The sequence below is a fragment of the Hyperolius riggenbachi genome, chromosome 2, assembly GCF_040937935.1.
Source record: "Hyperolius riggenbachi isolate aHypRig1 chromosome 2, aHypRig1.pri, whole genome shotgun sequence".
NCBI lineage: Eukaryota > Metazoa > Chordata > Amphibia > Anura > Hyperoliidae > Hyperolius > Hyperolius riggenbachi.
Window position 1 is genome coordinate 77,533,074 of NC_090647.1, and position 27,870 is coordinate 77,560,943.

The window sequence follows — 27,870 nt, forward strand, 5'->3', positions numbered from 1 at the left end:
TACCGATGTTGTTGGGCCGGAGAACATTATAATCTGAAGAGGGGAATCTAGTTACTGTTTCCTCTGTATATAGTGGAATGAGCTGGCTTTATAAATGCAAACATTTCCCTTACCCTTAGTAGAGTTGTTTCCTTGACAAAACTCTAGACCTAGTCACATCACAAAACCTTATTAACCCTATCCTACATCCAACATTGTTTTTTTTTTTCTAGTACAGGCCCATTATTGGACAAGTACAACAGTGATGGCCCGCAGGCCATTTGCTGCCCACCAAGTTTTTACCAGTGGCCCTCGATATTCTTTGAAGTATCACATTTTATGCGGCCCCTTGGCCTCCAAAAATAGCTCCGCCCCCTCACATGATTCACCCCTTTCCACAGTAGCTCAGCTCCCACGCCATGTGGCTGCATGTTGTCACCTTAGCCGATGCAATCTACTTGTGTTCCACGTCACTCCCATGCTTCCTTCTTCCAGGTTGAAGGAGGAAGAGTAGGAACGTGAGTGGAGTGCATCAACCAAGGCGGCGGCAACATGGGTAAGTTAAATTCTCCCCCTTCCCCCTTTTCCCACTGCGGGACACACTGTTTACTGTATTTTTGGACTATAAGACTCACTTTTTACTCCCCCAAAAGTAGAGGAAAAAAGTCGCTGCGACTTCTAGTCCAAATGCAAAAGTTCCTGACTTGTGAACGCCTGCCAATACGAACCTCCAACCTGCCTCAATGTCGTGGACTCCCTGTGCTGTGCCCATGCAGAGGAGGACATGGGGACACGATGGGTCATAGAGGAGGACACAAGAAGAACAGAGGCAGACACAGGGAGACACAAGAGGTACAAAGGGGCATAATCCACATCAACATGGTGCATGCACCATGAATGCACCAGGTTTAGTATATTTTTTTCCCCCCTGGTCTTTGTCCTCTAAACCTAGGTGCGTCTTATGGTCAGGAGCGTCTTATAGTCCGAAAAATACGGTCATTTAAATTCTGATTAGAAGTAGCTATGTACATGTAGCTACTTGTAGTGCACAACACTACTTCTAAACGTACCTACCGTGCAAGAAAAGTGAAGTGCAAGGCTAAATGTCCTGCAGCTCTGTGTACCTCATTTTACAGCATCCAATCTAAAAAGGGTTCCTAAGAGGTGCAGCATGGAGTTTGTAGACAGTTTCCTGGCCAGCTCTGTTCATTTACATGCAGTGCTTGAAGCAGTGTTGGAGCGGGGCTATTGGTTGGTACAGATTGGGCATGAGTCACAAAGCTTTTTCACCTGTTTTCACCTCATCTGTTACTTTTTTAAGCTCCAAAACCGCAAAAATATAATATAATCAAGGTAAGAAAAGTAATATTGAAATGAAGTGAATCAGTGATTATTTTGCTTGTAAATGTGCTGAAAGGTTTTTTTTATCAATTAGGTGATAAATAAGTCCTTTATGAGAAGTTTTGTGAATAGAGCCTATTGTAGCTCTTACATGGGCCATACTGAGGCCTTGCAAAGGTTATTGCCTGGGTCTTTGTAACGTTTATGAAGTAACGAATTGTATTATTATTGCTTTATATAGCACCAGCATCTTCCATGACACTTGTACAGCTGAATACAAGGTATAACATTACGCTATAAATAATAAAACCCGCTAACAATACAAGACAATGGCCTCAATCCACGGAGCATTATCAAACGTTTATCAAACACTTTATCAAACGTTTGATAATTTACCTCATGGGTAAAATCTCATTTTAAATTCCCTAAGGTGTTATATATTTATCTAATGTTTTACCGATAAAACGTTCAACAAATATATAACACCTTAGTGAGATTTTACCCATGAGGTAAATTATCAAACGTTTGATAAAGTGTTTGATAAACGTTTGATAATGCTCCGTGAATTGAGGCCACTGGTGCATTACAGCTCATTCAGAGAACAAATCGACTACAGATCTTTACATAAGGTTGGAAGATATGTACACACATTACACTGCATTAGGACACACAAGGCAAAAAGAGCCCTGGCCAATCGGCCTTGGGCCTCCTTCACATTGGGAATCGCAAAATCACTAGCGTTTTTTTGCAAAGCGATTTTCCAAAAAGTTTTCACTGTACAGGAAAGAGATTTTGGAGTGGTTGCTTTTTGCCATTCTATAACATTGAAACGCAATTGCTCTAAAATTGCTAAAAAAAATGCTTCACCCTCTTTTGTGATTTCAGCAAATCTAAGTTTGAACTAAGATTTTGAATCTAAGATTGCCAAGTGTGAACACTGCCATACACATCACATTGCAGTAGCACTTTTCAAAACACTAGCAATTGCCAGAGATTTAGAAAGCTGCTGAAATCGCTAGTAAAACACTCCAGTGTAAATGAGGCCTTACAGTCTAATGCTGGGTACACACTATGAGATTTTCTGGTCGATTTACTGTCAGATCGATTATTTCCAACATGTTCGATTTGCTTTTCGATCGTTTTCCGAGCATTTTCCGATCGATTTCCTATTAAAGTGCACGGAAATCGATCGGAAAATGATCGAAAAGCAAATCGAACATGTTGGAAATAATTGATCTGACAGTAAATTGACCAGAAAATCTCAGTGTGTACCCAGCATTAAGGGTTAAAGAGTAACTGTCGGGCATAAAATCTAAAATCAATTCTTTATTTTTATCTGGTAAACAAGTAATAACAATATCAGGCAATCCAAAAGTTAAAATCACTATTACTTGATAAATTCTCATTCCCCAGTTTACATGACTCTTATTTGGTACACAAAAGAGAAGTTGCAGGGCATGCTGGGTTGTCTTTTTTTTTTTTTTTTTTTTTTTTTTTTTTGCTTCTCTTCCTCCCCTCAGACTTAACTAATGCAGCCTGATTGGCTGAAGCCTCTTTCCCTCCTGTTTTCCCCTCCCACAAATCTGTTCCTCTCTGATTGGCCAAAATTTTTCAGGCTGAAACAATGCACTTTCTATAGTGAAGGGCGAGCAAATCAGGCAGGGGAGACTAAGGGCGGGCGGGTATTACTTCACGACTTGCTTCAAATTGGCCACAGTAAATATAGAAACTGTCTAGAATAGGATTCTCTACTTTTCCTTTATAAAATTCACAGGAATCATAACGTGGGCAGTGCAATACATATGTAAGTAGAGCAAGTATTTATCTACTTATGTATGTTTTTTTTTCCTGAGATAGTATGGCTGACAGCTCCTCTTTAAGGGATAGAACATTAGGAGAAGGGAAGCTGTGTATGAGATGGTAAAATGGTGGCCAGTAGCCAAGCTGTCCTAAGAGAGACTTTTACATTTTTCCTGCAGGTGTTTTATTCCATGCTGGATCAGATATATCATGGAAAACATCCTCTGAAAGGTTCCACAACTGACATTTTAAAAGACACTCAACTGGAGTTTTATGGATTGCCATATGTTCCTCATACAGTAAGTACAAGGTTTTCTGCATAGATAATTGGCCCCATTTCCCATTATTTGGTGCTCTTAAAGCAAGATATACAGTATAATGTAACCGTAACAATCTGATAAACAATGTCTACCCGATATCCCTCATTCACCACTGTGCCCATTTCATTGTTAGATCAGATCTCACCGGAAGCTGTGTGCTTATGCGCTACCTGTTGCCTCTCCATTCCTCTCCACTGAATCGTGCACACAGCTTGACTTTTATCCTAGTAGCGTGTCTGTACAGTGTATGTTTCTCAACGTCACCATGCAAATTAAGGGCGACACTAAGTGTCTGTACGCAGATTTAGGTTACTAGAAAAATAAACACCGCCGCATAAGGCCCGGTTCACATTAGTTTTTCGTGCAGATCAGGCCATGCAGTTCCGTCGTCCGTTCCGATGAACGGACTAAAAAAATGCTGCAAGCCCTAATTTTGCGGACTGCTTTGCCCAGCGGAACAAAAACGGAAGGATTTGCAGCGCAATAGGAACCTTTGGAAAACGGACATTTTACAGCACACTGGCTGTAAAAATTGACCATTTTACTGGATCCAGATAGCCGGTTCCGCAAAAACCGCAGGTGTGAACCAGTCTTAACTCATCTACACCGGCTTCCCTTCGCTGTCTTTTCCGCTCTCTCATCTCTCTCATTCCGCTGCCGTGTCCTCTCGTATCTGCTGGCATTTTCACTGCTATGGCGCTGATCCAGAAGTAACCCTGAAATACTTCCTGGTCAGCGCCATATTAGTGAAAATGCTGCCAGATACAAGAGGACACATTGGTGGAATTCTAAAGGGGAAAAGACAGAGTAGATGAGCTATGCAGTGGTGTTTTTTTCCAGGTCTTATGGTGGTACAAGGGAGCGTTCCTAGGGGAGTATGACTGCCATTTCCTTCCCGCCCATATTCAACTTTCTAGTCAGTTGAAGATTTCATCTGACTAAATGGGCCCATACACCTATCGATTTTTCCGCCGATATACAGCAGATTCGATCACTGTGATCGAATCTGCTGTGAAATCGTTGCACAAACGTTGACTGAACGATCGATTGATTTCTGGCCGAAATTGATCGTTCCGGTCGTTCCTGTCCGTGCGGAAGATTTCGCTCGATCGCCGGCGGGTCGGGAGTGCATCGATATCGGAGTTCGAATGTCCAACGACTGACGCAATACATTACCTGTTCCGCCGGCGCGTGTCACCGCTGCTCCGAGTCCGGCACAGTGTATGGCCACCTTAAAACAGGGACCCCTGGTGGCACCATTCACACAACTGTACCTATATCAATCAAACTCCCTCTCAGTTCAGGAGTACTTTTTAATGCTTCAGAAAGCCACTGTTGTTGCATGTAGGTTTACACAGCATGGAGAAATACTGAGTGGAAGTGCCCCTCTTCTTTCAAATGTCATTCCAATAATGATTTTGTTGTGACCTGTGATGTTCCTTCAAGTGTGGAGGTTATTATCCCGAGCACCATTGAGAGACACACTGCAGCACACTAGTATCTGCGCGCTCTGCAGTACAGCCACAATCCTTCCCCAATGTCTTCTTATGTTTGAAGAAAGGGGAATATTACGTGGTGTACCTTCCAATGTTCCATCCATGGCTCCGGGCTTCAAGTACTTAATAATGGTAAATACAGCTCTTGTTCTATGCGGATCTCTACAGGTGTCTGTATTTACCAAGGCACACCCATCCCATCCCCACATCCTGAAATTGTAAACCATCTATTCCTGCCAGCCAAAAAAGAAAACGCCAAGCTCATGAACATGCTTATGATATGAAAAGTGATATACAGAGCGGGACAAATGGAATTAACTACTACTGCCTTCTTAAAACAGAAGGTATTTGCGATTATTTAGATTGGAGTGAGCATATGTCTCCCATAATGCAACCCTGCTGAATATGCAAGTCATTCTTTGTTGTCCCTGTTAGCTAAACACACCTCCAGAACCTCTGGATTTAGATTGGAGTGAGCATATGTCTCCCATAATGCAACCCTGCTGAATATGCAAGTCATTCTTTGTTGTCCCTGTTAGCTAAACACACCTCCAGAACCTCTGGATTTAGATTGGAGTGAGCATATGTCTCCCATAATGCAACCCTGCTGAATATGCAAGTCATTCTTTGTTGTCCCTGTTAGCTAAACACACCTCCAGAACCTCTGGATTTAGATTGGAGTGAGCATATGTCTCCCATAATGCAACCCTGCTGAATATGCAAGTCATTCTTTGTTGTCCCTGTTAGCTAAACACACCTCCAGAACCTCTGGATTTAGATTGGAGTGAGCATATGTCTCCCATAATGCAACCCTGCTGAATATGCAAGTCATTCTTTGTTGTCCCTGTTAGCTAAACACACCTCCAGAACCTCTGGATTTAGATTGGAGTGAGCATATGTCTCCCATAATGCAACCCTGCTGAATATGCAAGTCATTCTTTGTTGTCCCTGTTAGCTAAACACACCTCCAGAACCTCTGGATTTAGATTGGAGTGAGCATATGTCTCCCATAATGCAACCCTGCTGAATATGCAAGTCATTCTTTGTTGTCCCTGTTAGCTAAACACACCTCCAGAACCTCTGGATTTAGATTGGAGTGAGCATATGTCTCCCATAATGCAACCCTGCTGAATATGCAAGTCATTCTTTGTTGTCCCTGTTAGCTAAACACACCTCCAGAACCTCTGGATTTAGATTGGAGTGAGCATATGTCTCCCATAATGCAACCCTGCTGAATATGCAAGTCATTCTTTGTTGTCACTGTTAGCTAAACACACCTCCAGAACCTCTGGATTTAGATTGGAGTGAGCATATGTCTCCCATAATGCAACCCTGCTGAATATGCAAGTCATTCTTTGTTGTCACTGTTAGCTAAACACACCTCCAGAACCTCTGGATTTAGATTGGAGTGAGCATATGTCTCCCATAATGCAACCCTGCTGAATATGCAAGTCATTCTTTGTTGTCCCTGTTAGCTAAACACACCTCCAGAACCTCTGGATTTAGATTGGAGTGAGCATATGTCTCCCATAATGCAACCCTGCTGAATATGCAAGTCATTCTTTGTTGTCCCTGTTAGCTAAACACACCTCCAGAACCTCTGGATTTAGATTGGAGTGAGCATATGTCTCCCATAATGCAACCCTGCTGAATATGCAAGTCATTCTTTGTTGTCCCTGTTAGCTAAACACACCTCCAGAACCTCTGGATTTAGATTGGAGTGAGCATATGTCTCCCATAATGCAACCCTGCTGAATATGCAAGTCATTCTTTGTTGTCCCTGTTAGCTAAACACACCTCCAGAACCTCTGGAATGTGCACTCCTAGGAGTTCTGGTTCACCATCAGCTTGCTAGGTAATCTGCAGCACTTTGTAGAGTACAATTGTACGGTCAATGAAAAGACCAGGTTTTTTGGGGGGGTTTTCTTTGTATTCAGATCTGCTGGGTAGAGATGCATGGAGCTGACTTCCATTATGGTAACTCTAGCAGTAATCACAAGGTAGCTGGGATGCACTCCTCTACAAAGGAAATTGAGATGCACATTTTGGCTTGAGAACAGGGGAAAGCCCTAAATGGCTCGAGGCCTGGGTCTGTTGTCCAACTCGAAAAGACACCTGCATATCGTTTAAGCATCTGGACTAGTAAACACATGTATGTAGCCAACTGTATCCAATGGAATTGGGCACATCTTGCCGATACATTCCATGGATTGTATATTTTAAATGATCTGACTGAAGGAAAGCTACTATTCAGAAAGAATTTTAGAGTGTGCTGGTCTGTGCACACTCCAAGATGCTACAAACAACCTCATGGGACTCTCCAACAGGCAGTCATATTTTCCTACAATCGTTGCACTCCCCACTGCTACAAGATTCTTGTTGATAAAGCAATAAAAAACACATTTGACGGTTAGGGCTCATTCACACTACTAAGTGCTTTGAAATGCACATGGTGCATCTCTCCTGTGCTGTGGGGCTCATTCGCAGTACTTTCAGAAGGATGAGGGACGGGCCGTCACACAGAAAGCAGGGCAACTGAACACCAAAAGGACAAATCAAGAACCTGTCGGGAAATGTACTCACATCGACAGACTACATCTCCCAGCATGCTTTGCTGCTGTCAGAGAGGTGTTCAACACCGGATGGGGGTCCCAGAGGAGCAGCCTGCCTTAGGCAAGTAATGCCAATACCCCTCCCTTCCCAAATGGCATACTATTATAAACCTTATGGAGAGATTCATTTTTTTTATATCGTTTGAGTTGCCTCTAAATCCAAGTCCCAGCAGAATGAACGTGGCTACCCTTACTTGTGTGCTGATATAGCATTTTGCTACTATATTAGTAGGCCGATTTCACACATCTCTAGAGACTTTAGGTACTCTTGATAAAGCTTAAAGAGACTCCGTAACAAAAATTGCATCCTGTTTTTTATCATCCTACAAGTTCCAAAAGCTATTCTAATGTGTTCTGGCTTACTGCAGCACGTTCTACTATCACCATCTCTGTAATAAATCAACTTATCTCTCTCTTGTCAGACTTGTCAGCCTGTGTCTGGAAGGCTTCCAAGTTCTTCAGTGTTGTGGTTCTGTGATGCATCTCCCCCTCCAGGCCCCTCTCTGCACACTGCCTGTGTATTATTTAGATTAGGGCAGCTTCTCTCTTATCTTTTACAAGCTGGATAAATCCTCCTCTGAGCTGGCTGGGCTTTCACATACTGAGGAATTACATACAGGTAGAGCTGTCTGCACTCTGCAGGAAGAAACAGCCTGACACTTCAGTGGAAGATAGCTGCAGGGGGAAAGAAACACACAAATGATCTCTTGAGATTCAAAAGGAAAGCTGTATACAGCCTGCTTGTGTATGGATGTATTTTCTATGTGTGGACATACTGTACATCAACCTACTTTCTGTTTTGGTGGCCATTTTGTTTGTTTATAAACAAACTTTTTAAAACTGTTTTTAACCACTTTTAATGCGGCGAGGAGTGGCGAAATTGTGACAGAGGGTAATAGGAGATGTCCCCTAACGCACTGGTATGTTTACTTTTGTGCGATTTTAACAATACAGATTCTCTTTAAGAATGTGAACTGTCAGTTTGTATAGATGACCTAAAAGAAAATGCCACGAAGAAGTAGTTGTAAAGCAATGAGCTCACCACTAGTGTTCTGCATTGAATCCTCATGGCTGAATGTGGGTTTTGTGAGGACACACAAAAACTTGTTCCCAGCACAAAATGCAAGCCCCAACTACTAGAGCGGAGCCATTTTTTTTTCCCAGTGAGATGGAGGGATGTTTTTTTCTACTGTTTCATTGGTCAGCCAAGTCATCTGATATGTTAAACATCATGTGACCAACAAGAACCAGTCTGGAGAGAGCAGGAAGATGAAACTGCTGTTCCACATCACAGCAGTCTTACTGCAATATGAACTCCAGCTTTGTTTAATTAGGCCAGATTTATATTATGAAGTACAACTGGGCGGGGTCGCAACTAAAATAAGAGTTCTCTGCTGTTTCATAAAAGGACTTTGTTTGGTCTCATTGTAAAATGTAAGGTTTTAAAGAGGAACTGTAGTGAAAATAGCATCATGGATACAATTTATTATTATTAGAATTTTTTTTTTTTTTTTTTACAATATTAATTTATAGATTGTTTAGTCAGTGTTTTTACCATTGTAAAAGCTTCCCTCTCCCTGATTTACATTCTGAAATGTATCACTATGGTGTCATCTTTAGTTTTGCCAGGTGATTTCTACGGAATGTTTACTGAGAATTATATGCACAATTGGAGATACTGCTTGCTTGGCAGTTGGAAAAAGCGGTTATTTCCCACAATGCCACGAGGTTCACAGACAGCGAACTCTCAGGACCATGGTTATGACATCACAATGTGGGAGGGGTTTCACCACAGTATTAGCCACACAAAGCCCCCTGAGGATCTATTTGAGAAAAGGCAAAGATTTCTCGTGGGATAGGGGTAACCGCTACTGATTGGGATGAAGTTCAGTCTTGGGTTAAAGTTCCTCTTTAAATTTTGTATCTCTGATATTGCAGTTTTTCTTGGACACTTTTCTATATTTGACTTAGTTTCTGGTTTAAGATGGCTCCCTATGTATACTGTCAGATTGGGGTTGTGTTCAGAAGCCGAGATGTAAGTTTGCCAGCACAGAATGTATTGTCCTGCTGGTTTACTTGTCTTTGCAGTCAGTTTCTGTTTGTTATGAAATGTTGATCTTTGTGCAACGAGCTTGATTAACCGTTTGGATTTAGTAGATCCCTTGAGTAAATCAACCATAGTAGCAAGTCCCAAATAATGTTTCAACCACCTGGCCTGTATCTGGAGTCACGTAAGTGGTTAATTGGATGTTAAATTCCAATCCTCTTCCCCCAAAGTAAATAGGCTTTAAATATTTACGTTTTCTGCCATCCTATATGTATCGATGACAATTTTGAACAAACAGTGAAGTGTTGCGAACGGGACCTTTTAATCTTTTGTTTCAGTCGGCAAGCAAAATGAAAACAGACCCTCAGCTGGTTTATTTTAGTCTTCCAAAATCAAACACATTTCTAGCTGGAGACAAATTGTTTGGCAGGGCTGTTCTGGCAATTGTGCTTTTGTAAATCTGCTGAACATTATAGCTAGTTTTAAGAGCTGGACTTCAAGCAAATGAGCATCCGCGGCTAAATGATCTGTGCGAAGTAACCTTTTGTCCTGGCAGCATTATAAATAAAGGGAAAACTCGCCAAATAAATCCTTGCTTATCTCAGCTTCTTTACAGGCATGTTGAATGTGTTGGCCGTGCAGAGCTCAATCCACCTATCATCTACCACTGTGCTTAGCCGTGCCTGTACAGATGTGCCTACCTGGCTTAGGAGGGCTTGGTAAATGGCCATCAGGATGATAAATCCATATAAACCGTATATACAGTTAGGTCAAATATGTGGACAGATAACTTTTTCTAATTTTGGTTCTGTACATTATTACAATTAATTTTAATACTCGTACTTGTAATATTGTAGCCATTTCTCGGATGTTTTTTTTTGCTGTTTTTGCAGCCTAAGGATGGCTTCTTTTACCTGCATGGAGAGCTACTTTGACCACGTTTTCTATTCACAGCAAAATCTTCCACCTGCAAGCAGCACACCTCAAATCAACTCCAGGCCTCTTATCTGCTTAACCTCCCTGGCGGTATTATTATTTCTAGTTATTAGGTTGTTTTCAGCAGGTTTCAGACTCTAAAATCAGGAAAAAATCATGTCGTCAGAATGCCTGCAGCAGCCCCAGCACTTACCTCCTTGGGCTCCAGCACTGCAATTTTCCCTCTATCCTCTGGGTGGCGGCGTAACTTTGTAGTGAGATCACTGACTGCGATCTCACCAGAATGATTCAGAGCCTCGGAGGACAGGAAGGAGAACAGCTAAAGACGTCTGGATCCCCCGGGAGGTGAGTAAAAACAACCGCTGCGCGCTATACTCTGCAATGAGCTCCCGGGGGCTAGCCCTAGCGTAGCTCAGGCTTACCGCCATGGAAGTTAATTGACATAACAACGGACTTGCCTACACTTCCCCATGAAATGGACTTTGAGTCAGTTGTCCAATTACTTTTGAGCACCTGAAATGAAGGGATGCTTTAGTTGCCTCACATTTTTATGCAATTTTTTTGTTCACTCAACTAAATTAAATCTGGAAGTCCGCATTTTAACGGCATCTGAGTTGTTTCATTTGAAATTCATTGTGGTAATGTACACAACCAAAATTAGAAAAAGAAAGTTGTCTCTGTCCAAATATTTATGGACCTAACTGGAGAAGCAAAGGAATAGAATTAGTATGAGTGGCTGAACGCTGCAGTATTTTAAATGGAAGATTCTGCCATGGAAGACTTTAAAATCCTGCAGGTGAACTCTTCTGTTACGTTCCTGGTTCCCTGGGGTCATTGCAGGTCTCACATCCGATTGAATGTTCTCAGATGTTACTGCAATGGTCTTCATGCCTCCCCCGCCAGTTTATCTCTTTATATTAGGTACTATGCAAAAAATGGTAAAGATTTCCTCCCCATCCTCCTTTACAGCGCACCCTCATCCTCAACAACACTGTTTAAAGAGAACCCGAGGTGGCTTCCCAAGAATGAAAGCCGCACACAGAGGCTGGGTCTGCCTATACTGCCCAGCCTCTGTTGCTATCTCAATTCCCCCTAAGTTCCCCCTGAACTCTATCCCCCATAAATCACAGCCGCGCTGTCGACACGCATCGTGTCGCAGTGGGCTGTGTTTACCTATGTAGTGTCACTCTGCGTGCTTCCCCGCCTCCTGTATAGCTCCGGTCCCCGCCTGTGTCCCTTCCCTCCCTGCTGATTGGAGGGAAGGGACGCGGACGGGGACCGAAGCTATGCAGGAGGCGGGGGGAGTGGCGAGAGTGACAGTACAGAGATAAACACAGCCCGCTGCGACACGCTGCGTGTTGACAGTGTGGCTGTGATTTATGGGGCATAGCAGAGCGCAGGGGGAACTTAGGGGGGATTGAGATGGCAACAGAGGCTGGGCAGTATAGGCAGACCCAGCCTCTGTTTGCTTATTTCATTCTTAGGAAGCCACCTCGGGTTCTCTTTAAGAATGAGGGGGACAGGGTTCTTGGCCCCCTGGTTTTGGCAAGGTCGACCCTTTATTTAAAGGACATCTCAATTGACCTATAATAAACATTAAAATATCTATGATGTGATTTTTTTTTTTTTCCTGCAACTATATGCAGAATAAAGACTTTTCATTGTGGGCTTTGTTAGAGTTCAGGTGTGGGATAGGTGCACAGTTACTCAGTGGGTTTTCTGACTGTGGAAAACATAGTACCAAAGGCGTCACCTATAATTTACACTCATCAAAGTGATTGGCTTGAGAATTTTCCTTGTTCAGATTTGGGTTTGGTTGAGCATGTAATAAAATTGTTGGGGTGTGCTCAGAGTTGTGGCACATTTTGATAGGGAGACCTCAGTCTTGCTCTCCTTCTAATGAGATGTGATCTATGTGGTCAAGCTTTGCTGAAGTTCTCACTCAGTGTTGCTAAAACTGGACTCCTTTTCTACAGTCCTCCAACTCTAAGTGCATCATTGGATTTCGTAGTCTTTACTGAGGCAACATTGCCTAAACAATGTGACTGACTCCTTTCTACTAAAAGACTAGTAACACAGAAGTCATTTAGATCTGGCAGTGGTTGATGGGGATGTGATTCACGTATATAGTTAATTGGTTTGTGAGTGAACAAATTGCTGTACCAAATGCCGGGAATACACGGTTCGTTTTTGTAGTAGATAGATGGGTTCGATAGATAATTTCCGACATGTCTGATCGCCGCTCGATCGTTTTGCCGATCGATTTGTCATTGAAGTGAATGGAAAAAACGAGTGAAAGAAAGAGAATCAAACAGCAAAATCGATCGAGCAAAGAATCGAGCAGATAAAACGAACCGTATATGCCCTGCATAAAATGGTCATACTGCTTAAAACTTGCCATTGGTGGCTACTAGGGATCACTATGCTTAGGAGAACACATTGAGAAGCATATAATCATCTGATAGATTTGTAAGGTTCTGATTAGAAGTAATGACGTCCTGGTTTAACACATGTTCATGACCAGCAAATCAGAGCCTTACAAATCTATCAGCTGATTAAGCTCATCACATGCTAATGGGTGATGGGAAGCTGAGTGTGAGATGGTAAAGTGGTGCTCAGTGTTCAAAGTATCTTAAGTAAGATAGTATGCTTGCCTGAAGAGGTGAGTTTTTAAGTTTCACCTAAAAAGGGTAAAGGTAGCCATACACTGGTCGATTTTGCCATCAGATCCGACCAACAGATAGATCCCCCTCTGATCTAATCTGATCCGAGAGGGATCGTATGGCTGCCTATGCTGCAAACAGATTATGAATCGATTTCTGCATGAAACCAATCACAATCTGTGGTGGTGCTGCCGCTGCCCATTCCACCCCCATTTCCGCCACCCCCTCCCCGCCCCTGCTTACATTACCTGCTCCGGCCGGCGCGTGTCCCCTGGTCTCCGCTGTCACTTCTCCGTGCTCGGCTCCTCCAGTTTCACTGAACTTCCTGCCGGGGAAGTTTAAACAGTAGAGGGCGCTCTGCTGTTTAAACTTCCTGCTGGGGGAGCGGAGCACGGAGAAGTGACAGTGGAGACCAGGGGACATGCACCGGCCAGAGCAGGTAATGTATTGCCGCTAGCGTCGGTCGTCAGGCATTCGAACGCCGCTATCGACGCACTCCCGACCCACTGACGATCGAGCGAAATCTTACGCACGGACGGATTGACGGGAATCGACAGGAACGATTGATTTCGGACGGAAATCTATCTTTCTGTTAGTGTTTGCGCAACGATTTCTCAGCAGATGCGATCACAGCGATCGAATCTGCTGTATATCGGCAGGAAAATCGTTAGGTGTTTGGTCCCCTTTAGTGTGGTTGAGTGGCGGCTGTGTTGAGAAAAGGTGTTCCGTGGGGACCTAGAGAAGTCTTGTAAGCGGGAGTGAGAAGAGGTGATCAGACAGGAAAACAGAATATTGTTAGAACAGAGATTGCATGTAGGATGGTTTTTGGAAATAAGTTTATTTAAATTAGAAGGTGCTAGGTGGTAAAGTGCTTTGTAGGAGAGTTGGTGTTTATTTAGTCATGTCACTAACTGTCCTTTAGAAGAGCACTCACAATCTAATCCTCATCATAGTCGATTTTCTTTTTTTTCCTGCTGTAGTCGAACACCACTTTTGTTTGTTTGGGGAGGGGACAATCATCCTGTTTGATTTTGGGGTGTGGGAGGAAACCAGCGTACCTGGAAGAAACCCGCTCAAACATGGAGAGAACATGCATACTCCATGCAGATAGGGTACTGACCCTGAGTCAGGCAAATATGACGCTGTAAAATGTGGGCGTCCCTGACACCATAGGCGGTAATGGGAATTACAGCTATAGCAGTGCTCAGACAGTACTTTGGGCACCATCAAGAGACAGAACCAAAATGATGATAAAAACAGCGTAATTTGGCCGCCTTACCGTACGTAATTAACACCGCCAGGACTTTTGCAAGAGCAGGGTGAGACACTTTACGGCTTCACCATGCGCCCAAATGTCTCTGCGCATTAAAGGATACCCAAGGTGACATGATGCGATAGACATGGGTATGTACAGTGCCTAGCGCACAAATAACTATGCTTTTTTTTTTTTTTCTCTTTCTCAGCCTAAAAAGAGTAAAACATCAGGTATGTAAGTGGTAGTTCCTGTCTAAGTCAGGACTGGGTCAGACTACAGTGTGACCCTCACTGATAAGAAATTACAGCTATAAAACACTTTCCTAGCAGAAAATGGCTTCTGAGAGCAGGAAAGGGATAACACGGGTCAAAAGTTAATAGATTTTAGCTCTGGCATACTTCAATGAATGTGTCATTGAGAAAAAAACAATAAAACAGTAAAAACTTAAAAAGTAGATTTAACCACTTTAGGATCTCTGGTACGCATATCTTCGCCCCTTTAAACTTCACATGTGGATCAGGGGGGTAGATATGCGTACTGCTACCTTACCGTCGCGTTCACGATCCCCGCGCCGTTTTCGGTCGATCCACCGTCGCAGCCACCTCAGTCTGTGATCGAGATGTGAGAATCTTTTATACTCAATCCCGATCACCGTTCCCGTGTCTTTAGAGAGTTTGATAACGTCGCACAAGCTCTCAGACCCCACACTTCAGTGTTCTTCCGTGTTCTATTAATAGAAACACGGTCTCAGTAGCACCATCTTGTGGTCAAAGTAAAAATACACCTAATTATACCAGTATCCTGTTTTACATAGAAAGTTTATTATTTTCATTTTATTTTATTACTTTTAACCCCTTCCAACCCTGCCCCACAGTTACAGAAATAAAACACTTGTCATTTTTTTTTTTTTTTTTTAACATCATTTAAATTTTTTTTTACATAAATAGTTACCTTAGGGACTTTTCTAATATGGATGTCATGAGAGTATATCACTGTTAATTTTGCAAAAAAAAAAGTCTTGTAATAAGTGAAATAGTATTAAAAATCCTTAAACGGAAAAATGCTCCTTCATCTCCAGATAAAATATTATTACCATACATTGTACTAGGGACACAATTTAAATGTTGTAATAACCGGGGACAAATGGGCAAATAAAATGTGTGGGTTTTATGTATCGAAGCTCGTTTTATTTTAAAACTATAATGGCTGAAAACTGAGAAAAACATTTTTTTTCTCTTTTTCCTTATTATTCCCTTTACAATGCATATAAAATAAAATAATTCATAGTAAAAACTACCACCCAAAGAAAGCCTAATTTGTATCAAAAAAAAAATATATATAGATAATTTCAGTGTGATTAGTAACAATAAAGTTATCACTGAATAAATGGGAGGAGCGCTGGATTGTGAAAGTTGTTTTGGTTTTTAAGGGAAAAAAAACTGTGATCCTGAAGTTCAGTATAAAATAAAACTGTGTACTGGTAGTATCTTAAAGGGAAGGTTCAGGGAGGGAGGTAAAAAAATAAGAATCAATATCCACTTACCTGGGGCTTCCTCCAGCCCGTGGCAGGCAGGAGGTGCCCTCGCCGCCGCTCTGCAGGCTCCCGGTGGCCGACCTGACCTGGCCAGGCCGGCTGCCAGGTCGGGCTCTTCTGCGCTCCAAGGCCTGGCACGGCACTTCTGCGTCCCACGCAGCCGCGCTGACGTCATCGGACGTCCGCCGGGCTGTACTGCGCAGGCGCAGTAGTTCTGCGCCTGCGCAGTAGAGCCCGGCGGACGTCCGATGACGTCAGCGCGGCTGCGTGGGACGCAGAAGTGCCAGGCCTTGGAGCGCAGAAGAGCCCGACCTGGCAGCCGGCCTGGCCAGGTCGGGTCGGCCACCGGAGACCACCGGTGACGACCTGCGGAGCGGCGGCGAGGGCACCTCCTGCCTGCCACGGGCTGGAGGAAGCCCCAGGTAAGTGAATATTGATTCTTTTTTTTACCTCCCTCCCTGAACCTTCCCTTTTAAAGACATTTTTAGGAGGATAGATAAAATTGTTTATTTCATTAGTTTATTTTCACCTTGGGTGTCCTTTAATTACATGTATACCCTGACCTAGATTTGAACTGGGGACCCAGTGCAGTAAGGCAAGAATGCTATCCAGCTATGAATGATATCCAACTAGCCCAATCCCTTGAGTTTTTAAAATGGTTTCTCATTCCTAAATGGGACTGACTGGCTCCAAAAATCCACATCTGTTTCAGTGCTACAAAAACTGAACTCTATTCTATGCCTGCATATTCCTAGCTATACCCATCAGCTCTGGGCTCTACAGAAATTACCTGTAAATATCTCTTTCTGTGGTAGAAATAATTTGAAATGACAGTGCACATTTTTCAGAAAGCCAAATAGTTTCAGGGCCTGCAGGTAGATACCGTATGGAACGGAAGACCGTGTCAAGATAGTTATAGGTTGTTGCCGCTTTAAATCCTGGTGTTACTTTCTATAGAAATTGGATCAGCCCATTTAAGTAGACTTGACTTCACTTTTGTACTCTTACCTATAAAATGTAGCCTTTGCTGTTCCAGGGATTATCATTATTTTCACGCTTAATTCCAGCATATGAAAAAGTGTGTCAAGGCCCAGCCTGGTATTAGGATGACTGACGTGCCACTGTTTTCTCATGGAATTATAGTGTGTCTGCTAATGCTGCAATGTCTCAGTGCTGTCATGTAAAGCTGTCTCGGCTATCCCTTCCTGGGTGCTGTACGAGGAAGAGGGTGTTCGTTTTCTGGCTGCTGCTAGGGATTTAATTTTTTTCTGCACACATTGAAGCATTGTTTTGAAATGCAACCTGTATTTCAGGTCTAGCCTCCTCACCTGATACAAATAAAAATCTGATTTCGGATGATGAAAGTTAGTAAAGGAATGTTGTTACAGTTACAGTGTTTTGTAATACGACTGTATTTCTCTTCTGTACTCAAGCCAATACGAATGCTTTCTGCTAGAAACTAGATCGGAGTAGTGATGGTCATGTCTAGGAGACCTCATGGAGAAGCATGTGATCAGTTTGGTCAGGTGATAGATATGTACAGTAAGTCTCTGATTTTCTAGTCCTGATCATGTGCTAAAGCAGGATGTGATCACAGCAAATCAGAGCTTTGCAAATCTATCAGCTACATGCTTCTCCATGAGTCCTTCTAGACATGACCATTACTAGATAGGGGAGTATAAAAAAACACAGGGACACCGGGAGACTGATCCGGTGTAGTATTGTTTAGTGGTTCTTGTATTAATAGTATATATTGGTAAATGGATTCTCAAACATTTTAGTTTCTAGACTTAGCAGCCCTTATGATCCATGTGGGAAAGTTCCATCCCCTCATTGATGGTGGTTTCAAAAAATGAAAACCTTTATGATTAAATCATACAATTTCCAACCCCCCCACCCCAGGGGTCGCTAAAACACAGAACAAATGTTGGAGGTGCCAGTCATTTGCTAAAACAGTTGAAAACCACTTAGATGGAAGGTAAGTGTTGCTTACCTTCATAGGCAGACTAATGAATGATGCATACATTTTATTCGACAGAGAGCACAATAAGGTCCATACCCACCAGAAGAGATTTTAAAAGTTTCTACCCGATGAACAATTTTGTGTGACATCACTTCATCATCATTTAGCGAAAATTTGGTAAACAATGTTCTAAGATAGGCAGCATCCACGACAACCGTTAATTTTGAATGAGCTCCATCACGGATCGCAGACTAGTTCCCCGAACCATCTCTACCTGGGTACTAAGCTTTAGACCACGCGTATTACAGCTCCGCAGATGCTCAGAGCTCATTGCACTGACTTGGAAGCACTGTATTTTTTCACCTGCGGAAGCATTTTTCTGGCGTCCATGCTTGTGACCATATTTTAAAGGCACTTGCATTGACCTGAAGAAGCGGGCCGAGACCCGTGAAACGCTTTGTCCTTTTAATCGTGCTGAGCAAGTTATTTAATCTTTTTACATTAACCCTGTGGTTTGGGTTCTTCCATCTGGAGTGGTAAAGACACCTCCCTCCACCATATTTTTGCTTCATTACAATTCCTATTTTAGGGCGCCTCCACCCCCAGTACTAGGAAGCAGCTTAGAGCTGTGAAATGTGTTGTCTTATTGTGCTCTATTGAATAAAATGCATGCATCATTGATCAGCCTAAAAGCAGGCTAATTGTTGGCTTACCATCATAAGCAAAAGGTTTTTAACTAATTTAGCATATATATCGGGCGCCTCCAACATTTGTTCTGTGCTTTCTGTGAGGAAATATTGCCTAATTGGACCACTATCATGAAAAACTGTAAAATCTAAAAAAAATAAAAATAAAAAAAATATATCAGTGCACACATACATGTAAGGTGTACATTTGTCCTGGAATATGCAGCTGGCACTTACAGTAGGCATTATTAATCTGACCGCTAAATCACTTATCAACAACTTTTGGGCTAGTACATCTCTTCATAGGAGAGTCTCAAAGTTTAATTTTTTCTTATCAAAAGCACATCCTACAAATATTTTGTGCAGAAGATGCAGGTAAGTCTACCTGTTTGCTGCAACTGGTGGTAAATATTAGAGGTCGAGGTGGTAAGCAGTACATTTAAAGCAAACCTGAAGCAAAAAAAAACGTAGTTAGTAGTTGCAGTACTCTGCTATAAAGCTATAAAACAACGCAGAAATAATGACCTGTTGAACTTTCATGCAGTAAAACCTTTTGCCATGCTTTCTCTCACTGTTTCTTGGCGGGTTAAGTGCTTCAGAAACGGACTGTATGCGACCGAAGTTGGGTTCAAGAGCTCAGAGAAGCTCTCTTGCATAGATAACTTAAGTTGTTTTTTGTTTTATGAACTCTTCCTGTACTGGAAAACAATATGAGACTGGTTTCTGTGCTACAGTACTAATGTTCTATTTCTTGGCTGTACTACACATGCTATATATTATCTCATGCGTTAATTTCTCTTCAGATTTGCTTTAAAGAGAATCTGTACTCTGAAATTCTTACAATAAAAAGCATACCATTCTATTCATTATGTGCTCCTGGTCCCCTCTGTGCTGTTTCTGCCATTCTCTGCTGCAAACCTGGCTTGTAATTGCCAGTTTTAGGCAGTGTTTACAAACAAACTAACCAGCTTCTAATAGGCTCAGCTAAGCAGAGTGTGTTAGTCACACAGAGCCTGCAGGGGGTGTGTACAGCTTCTAGCTAATCACAAGCAGCCCTGCACATTCCAGTCTGACTGCCTCAGCCTGACTGTGCCGACTATAGAGAGAAGATTAGATCATATAACAGAGATAACACAGCTACTGTGCAATTAGGAAAAGCTGCAGTAAGCCAGACCACATTAGAAAAGGCATAGGAACTTATAGCATAGAAGAAATAAAGATAAACAATTTGTTACAGAGTCTCTTTAAAGATGTGAACTTAGAAGTGAAAATGCCACACCTTCTGCACTCAAATATTTATTATGCTGTTGTGTGTTGGTAACAGGTCCTCTTTAATGTCTGATACCACGTGTTTGTTTGAATGCATCAGAATAAAGTTATTAGCTTGGTTAGAATTTATGATTATGGAGAATTTATTTTACCTGCTTACTTATCAAAACAGCCCGAGGACTTGGCGAAAATAATTATGGTGGGAAGCGGGATGCTAAGGAGGGTGACTATTAGGGGAAGCTAATGGAGGCTTCTGCTGCCAAGACTTTTAGTGTAATTTTTTTCTCTGAACATCGTGTATTTCTGTGGTGAGGTAATAATACAGGAGGAATGTACTGATAAGATGACTGTAGAAGGACAGACAGCCGGTGAGGCATGTAATGGTAATAATACTAGTATAACTGTTGGTTAAATTAAAGGAAACCTAAATGAGGAAAATGCAGAAAGAACCAATGTTAACTACCTTTTAAAGTGAAACTGAACTCTTGCGCAGGACACAAGGAAAACATAACAGAAATGCACCCTGTATGTATTTAAAGAGTTTAGCCTGTGTAATTCCCCCTCATTTGTGTCTAAATGCTAGTTGTAATGTGATCCCTCCTTGTGTCACATGACTGCCTATGACAGATAAGCTCATTTGAAAGCACATGCTGTAAACAATATGTCTGCTTCCATGAATCAGGAAGTAGAAACTGTGCAGATTTATTTTAGGATTTGTATCAGCTGTAACAAAGAAATGTTTTTTGTTTAAATATTATTATACTCTTGTGTATCTTTTAGAGTAGAAATGAGTTCTGATTTCAGGTCCACTTTAAAAAACAAGTTGGGATGTTCTGAATCAGTGCTGTCCAGTTGGTGGCCTGAAGGTCAGCCTGGACTATTTTTGTGTCAGCCCACCTCTGGCAGGCCCACCTCTTGTTCATGCTTGGCTCTGCCCCTCAAAGCCAGGACATTGATGCTCTGCCCCCTCCATCTGAGAAATCCTGTGCTAGCCATGCCCCCTGCCCGTAAAGTTTGACACCTGTGATTTAGAGCAGTGCTTTCCAACACAAGGACCGTGGGCCTATTGTGGCCCTCCTTTTCATTTTATGTGACCCTCGAGAGCTTCAAATGTGCATCATTGTAAGCAGAGTAAAATAACAGTACACTGCCTGCCCATCCAGAGGATGACCATGTTTCTAGTTAAAACATTACCAGTTTGAGCCTGGGTGTGCCAACAACCCACGGAACCCCCTCTGTGAAATTAGCATGATCCAAATCTCCCCATTGTGGCTGGTAAATAGCTGCAAATAGCTGCGCTAGATCACATACTTAACGTAATTAGGAATCTATAAAACAAAATAAAGAAACAAACAGATACTTAAGGAGAAGGAAAGCTCTGGGTCCTGAAGAACCTTCCTGCTTCTCTCCTGGTCCCCTCCATTAAGCGCTGGCTCTCCTGTTTAAATCCCTCCGCTGCGGAGCACTTTGGAAGTCTTCGGGAACCGAATCCTCCCAAAGACAAGTGGCTCCACACTACGCACACGCAAGTGCGTGAAAAAGGGTTCTCGCGCATGCGCAGATGGAGCCGCTGGTCTTTGAGAGCATTCGTGCACCCAAACACTTCCGAAGCCTGCTTGGCGGCAGAGAGAGCAGTATTTGACCAAATTGGTAGAATACTGCTGCCGGGGAGCCAGCGCTGGAACTGGGACCGAGAGAGGAGCGGGAAGGCTCCATAGGACCCAAAGCCTTACCTCTGCCTAGGGTAAGTATCTAGTTCATTTTTTTTTTTTACCAGTTCCCATGGACTTTAAAATCTCAAGTTTTTATCTACCATGTCATGTGCATGCTCATGCCACCAATCAAGGCCATAAATCAGTGTTTCTGGAACCTGTCCTTGTGACTCCCCAACAGTGCATGTTTTGCAGGCAACCTCACCTATGCACAGGTGGGGTTATTAGTGTCTCAGCTACATAGAAGCCACCTAGTTGAGACACTAATTGCCCCACCTGTGCACAGGGGAGGTTACCTGCAAAACATGCACCATTAGGGAGTCACGAGAACAAGTTTTAGGAACACTGCCATAGCTTTGCTTTGAGTCAGGTAGTCTTTAAAGGATTCATGTCTGTATTTTCAGGTTGGACCACTAAGTTCTTACCTCACCTTAGAAAAGAAGCAGCAAGGGTACAGTTAAAGGGACACTGAGATGGGAGGATAGAAGACATTTATACATACTTGGGGCTTCCTCCAGCCCCCTTCAGCCGGATCCATCTCTCGCCGCCGTCCTCCTTCCGCCTTCTGGATTCACCTTAAATGCTCCCGTAAGCTTGGCCAGTCAGAGCTTACTGCGCATGCGGGCCCCAGTGGCTGGGAGCCCTCTGCATCTGTGCAGTACATCTGCACAGACGTAGAAAGCTTACAGCCACAGGAGAGTGCACAGCCGCACTACGGATGCACCGGCTGAACGAACATACGGAAGCCCTTACAGAGGATCCAAAGGGTGGAGAGGGCAGCGAGGGAGTGATCAGGCCAAAGTGAACTGGAGGAAGCCCTAAGTATCTGTATACATTTTTTTTTTCATTTCTTGAATGACTTTTGCTCTATCCATCTGCTAAAATAGTGTGCAAATAGGGAGATTGGATGGCATCTTTGTATAGATCCTATCCAGGAAGTGCTTTGAAAAGAATAAAAGGTAATACTGAGAATCCCCCATGAGAAGATGGACTAGACCAAAACTTGTAATATTTGTCAAATTGTTTACTTTCTTTTGTAAGCCACAGCAACAAAAGAAAACCTTAATGTATAGTGCATTTTTTTAATGCAATAATGGTCCTTTAACCACTTTACCCCCCACGGTACAAATTTCTCCGTCCCTTTTTTCCCTCCTAAAAAAACAGGGACGGAGAAATCTGTACCTACCGCAGTAAAGCCGATGTCCGCGCTCCCGCCGCTCGTGCACGCTGCCGCCCACTCGCCCGGGGATCAATGAACGGGATAATCTATTCCCGTTCGTTGATCTAAGCCCCTGCAATGATCCGCTGCTTCTATTAGAAACAGTGCAAACATTGTGATCTTCCCAGCCTCTTACTGCTTCCTGTAAGCGTCCTTCCGGACAAACACACTGTGGCCATCTTGTGGCCAAATAGTAAAACTACACCCTAAAGCATTTTACATATACAAACACATAAGTTTTACACAATAAATTAACTCATTACCTCCCACATGCCCCAATTTTTTTTTTTTTTTTTTTGTAATAAAAAAAAAATACAATAAAAAAAAACATAAATAGTTACCTTAGGGACTGAACTTTTTAAATATTTATGTCAAGAGGGTATAACACTGTCACTTTATAAACTACGGGCTTGTAATTAGGGATGGATGCGAAACTGAAAAAAAGGCACCTTTATTTCCAAATTGGCGCCAAACATTGTGATAGGGACATAATTTAAACTGTTTTATAACCGGGACAAATTGGCAAATACATTTAATGGGTTTTAATTACAGTAGCATGCATTATTTAAAAACTATAATGGCCGAAAACTGAAAAATAATAATTTTTTCCCACATTTTTTCCTATTTTCCCATTAAAACACATTTAGAATAAAATAATTCTTGGCATAATGTCCCACCTAAAGAAAGCCTAATTGGTGGCGAAAAAACCCAAGATATAGTTAATTTCATTGTGATAAGTAATAATAAAGTTATAGACGAATAAATGGAAGGAGCGCTGAAAGGTGAAAATTGCTCTGGTGTTCAAGGGGTAAAACCCCTCAGCGGTGAAGTGGTTAAACATGATAAGTAATAATAAAGTTATAGACGAATAAATGGAAGGAGCGCTGAAAGGTGAAAATTGCTCTGGTGTTCAAGGGGTAAAACCCCTCAGCGGTGAAGTGGTTAAACATGAGTGTACGGTGGTGCTCATGATATCATTTGACCTGTAAACATCAAGCCTTGTCAGAAGAATCCTCCCATGCTTCTTAGCTAGACCTATGCAAAGTGTGTGACATACAGCTGGAGAAGCTGTAGCGTAAGAACTACATTTCATTTTCTCCAACACTGAAAAAGGAACCGTGACCGAGGATTGAACTTCATCCCAATCAGTAGCTGATACCCCTTTTCCCATGAGAAATCTTTACCTTTTCTCGAATAGATCATCAGGGGGCTCTGTATGGCTGATATTGTGGTGAAACCCCTCCCACAGTGTGATGTCAGGACTTAGGTCCTGACTGTCTCCTGTCTGTGAGCCTTGTTACATTGTGGGAAATAACAGCTTTTTCCAACTGCCAAGCAACCAGTATGTCCCTCTGTGCATATGTATATCTATATATAAAAAAAAACTTTTAGCCTATCAGTGTTCATGGGTGTGGTTATAAGTCATGGCAGTTGGTGCTTTCACGTTGTAGTAAAGATGATGACCTGCAGGCTCATTGTGGATCAAACATCTTGAACAAATGGTGAATATTAATGATTTCTTGATCTCTCTTCTATGTTTTAACATCTCATTTTTTTACCCTTTTCGCGAAAGTTCCTCGTTAAGTCTCTGCAAGAGACTTGTTGTCTGTACAGCTCGTATGGTGTTGGGGAAGGATCCTTCCAGAAGCTTGTTTTTTTAAAAAAAATAAAAATTAATGTAGGTGTGCTCAGCTTTTTTGGCGCCAAACATTTCTATTTTCAGTGCGCTTGCCATGCATTTTAATGTGCAGGAGAGGATTTAGGCTTGTTCAGAACCTAACAAAGACCTCTTTCACTGCCCGAGGTCTCTGACAATAATAGCTAAAGCATTTTTCTCTCATGTTCTTTTAATTAACTTGAAACTCTCGCCAGTGAAACTGTGGCGTTCCTCTTGACAAGGTAATGATCCTAGATTGATGTCAGGTTGAGTCAAAAAGGAGCCATCTTTGATTGCACACTCTTGATAGCTTGTGAGCAGCGGAGGCAGGCAGTGACAGGACCTGCAGATGGCACGTTGTCAGAAGCCTTTGGGCTATTCTCTACAAATGTGCTTATTAAGTGGCTGGAATGTCTGCAGAAGATTTCCTGAGGTTGATACTTCTCTGTGCTGTTACAGATAATAGCGCAGACTTTCCTCCATTGAGCCAGTCTTACCTGTAACGTAACCGCCAGCCAAAAGACATATTTCCTCAGTGTACCTGACCAGCCGTTGGCATTTTTCTCTCATTCCGTTCATCTAATAGTGACCTAGTTTATGTGGAGCAAGCCATGATCTCTCATTAACTAGGAAATTACAAACACTTGAAGGGTGTTACCTGTGTGGTTATTTTCACACCTTTATCCTAAATAACATGGTGCAGTAAACTAGGAAATAATCACTGCAGGTATTCATGCGCAAAAGGTCAGAGTATCATTTACAAGATTAGTGTTCCTCAGATGTCGCCGCAGCTGTAAAAATTGCAAATTGGGTGGTGACACTGCATGTTTCCATAGTAGCCTTTAGAGTAGCAGAAGCAACTGAGAATGGTTAAAATATACTAGAACTATTTTTAGTTGTCTTTAGAGAGAGACGACCTTCCCGGCGTTTAATTTCCACGCGATTTTTGTTCCGAAAGCGGTATCATTTTTTAACGTGTTTCTTTGTATTGTAAGCATTTTTGCAGACCGCTTGCACGTTGCGGTCTTGCAAGCTGTAGGCAAGCATATGTACAATATAAAAAAAAGCACTCTTTTTTTTTAAAGTGTTTTTTTAATATATATATTTAATATATATAATATATATATATATAATATCTTACTAATATTATAAATGTGAAAGTTTGGTTGTTTGCTACTCAATCACGCAACAATGGCTGAATGGATTTGAATGAAATTTGGCACACACATATTACATTACCTGGAATAACCTACAGGATACTTTTTATCCCCATAACCAAAAAGTGGGCAGAGACAAATACAAATTTCAATGCAATCAAAATTCACCTATTGATTTTCAAGGGGAATATTTAACCTCCCTGGCGGTAAGCCCGTGCTGAGCACGGGATATGCCGCCGGAAGGCACCGCTCAGGCCCCGCTGGGCCGATTTGCATAATTTTTCTTTTGCTACACGCAGCTAGCACTTTGCTAGCTGCGTGTGCAATGCGATTGCCGCCGCTACCCCCGATCCGCCGCTATTCGTCGCGCCGCGGCCGCCCCCCCCCCCCCCCCAAACCTCGTGCGCTGCCTGGCCAATCAGTGGCATTAATAATTTCACGGTCCACAATGTCAAGGGTTGTGGAGATCCTCACTAGAGCCCTATTTCAACCATTGATCATAGACAAGACACAGAACATTTTTATTGTGCTCTTCTCCTGGCAGACACAAAGCGCTAGAGCTGCAGCCACTAGGGCGTGCTCTTTAGACAGTAGCAGTGTTAGGGAGTCTTGCCCAAGGACTCCTCACTGAATAGGTGCTTGTTTATTGAACAGAAAGAGCCGAGATTCATACCCTGTGTCAGAGACCGAGCCCATAAAGGCCACCCGAGGCAAAAATAAGCTAATTAAATAAGCGATTGTATCCATCTTCCTTCTCCTAAAAATGACTTTTTAAGATATTCCACAGTATTATTTTATGTTTAAAGTTTTAGCTGCTTTATTGTTTTTGCTCAATGACACATTCATTGAAGTATACCAGAGCTAAACTATTGATCCTTTTTATCTCTTTCCTGCTCTCAGAAGCCATTTTCTGCTAGGAAAGTGTTTTATAGTTGGAATTTTCTTATCAGTGAGGGTCACACTGTAGTCACTTCCTGTCAGTAGTGAGTCAGGACTGAGTCAGCCACTTACATACCTGATATTTAACTCTTTCATCCAGATAAAGAAAAAAAGGAACACAGCATAGTTATTTGTGTGCTAGGCACTATACATACACATGTCTATCTCATCATGTCACATGTCTCCTCGGGTATCCTTTAACCAATACAGTATATTGGTATGATAGCCCTGTCCTCATGCAGTGGAAGGTGACGATTATAGCTACAACTCCATTGGTGGGCTTCCTCAGTTCCTCTTCTGTCAAGTGAGGAAGACAGACATGAAAGAGGAGAGGAACAAACAAAGCCAGACCTCATTTTGGTGACTGGTGAGGCAATTTAATTATAGCATTTTATTTGCATTACTACACTATCATTGGCATACATAGTCCTTTTATGTTTGTGCAAAAAAAGTTCAAATTAATTATATATAATTAAAATTGTAGCCATTCATTTGTCATTGCAGGTGAACAGTGTGATAGATAATGCAGACATTAAGATATGCAGCTAATTTTACTAATGTTGTAATGTTACTAAATGTGTTGGCAGATCCTTATCGGTACCCTTTGAACTGTTTATTTGACTGCTGAAATGCCTGCAGTTAATACATGTTAATAGCTGAAGATTCCTCCTTTACTTCCATCACTGCTTCTCTTCTGACAGGCCTGGCAGCTGAGATTCAGTCATCTTGCTGGTTATGGTGCCAAATACTACTCGTACCTGATGTCTCGGGCGGTGGCCTCCATGGTGTGGAAACAGTGCTTCATGAAGAACCCATTTGACCGGTAATGTTCTATTCCCTTTCATTATCTCAGTATACGGGAATAACCTCCTGACACAGTATTAAATAAAAACGTGTTTTCCTACTTTTTATTAGCCTTACAGTTATCCTGTTTGCTTTTGTGCACAAGTATTATTGGCTATTTACAAATTTCCAAAGTACAGTTGATCTGCTCTGAAAGCTGCCATCGCATTTTACTGCATAGCTGCTGTATTTATACAGGGAGTGCATAATTATTAGGCAAGTTGTATTTTTGAGGAATAATTTTATTATTTAACAACCATGTTCTCAATGAACCCAACAAAGCTGAATATTTTTGAAAGTAGTTTTTAGTTTGTTTTTAGTTTTAGCTATTTTAGGGGGATATCTGTGTGTGCAGGTGACTATTACTGTGCATAATTATTAGGCAACTTAACAAAAAACAAATATATACCCATTTCTATTTTTTTTTTTTTTTACCAGTGAA

General features: G+C 42.1%; 1 protein-coding gene across 1 annotated transcript in view; it reads left to right on the forward strand.

Moving 5' to 3' along the window:
• The window catches only part of MIPEP (mitochondrial intermediate peptidase), a 130,046-nt gene that overhangs the window by 61,336 nt on the left and 40,840 nt on the right, over positions 1-27,870 (forward strand). Inside the window, exons 16-17 of the mRNA XM_068266943.1 lie at positions 3,300-3,419; positions 27,287-27,408. Of these exons, the coding sequence (XP_068123044.1) occupies positions 3,300-3,419; positions 27,287-27,408 (242 nt within the window). The remainder of the gene's footprint in view (positions 1-3,299; positions 3,420-27,286; positions 27,409-27,870) is intronic.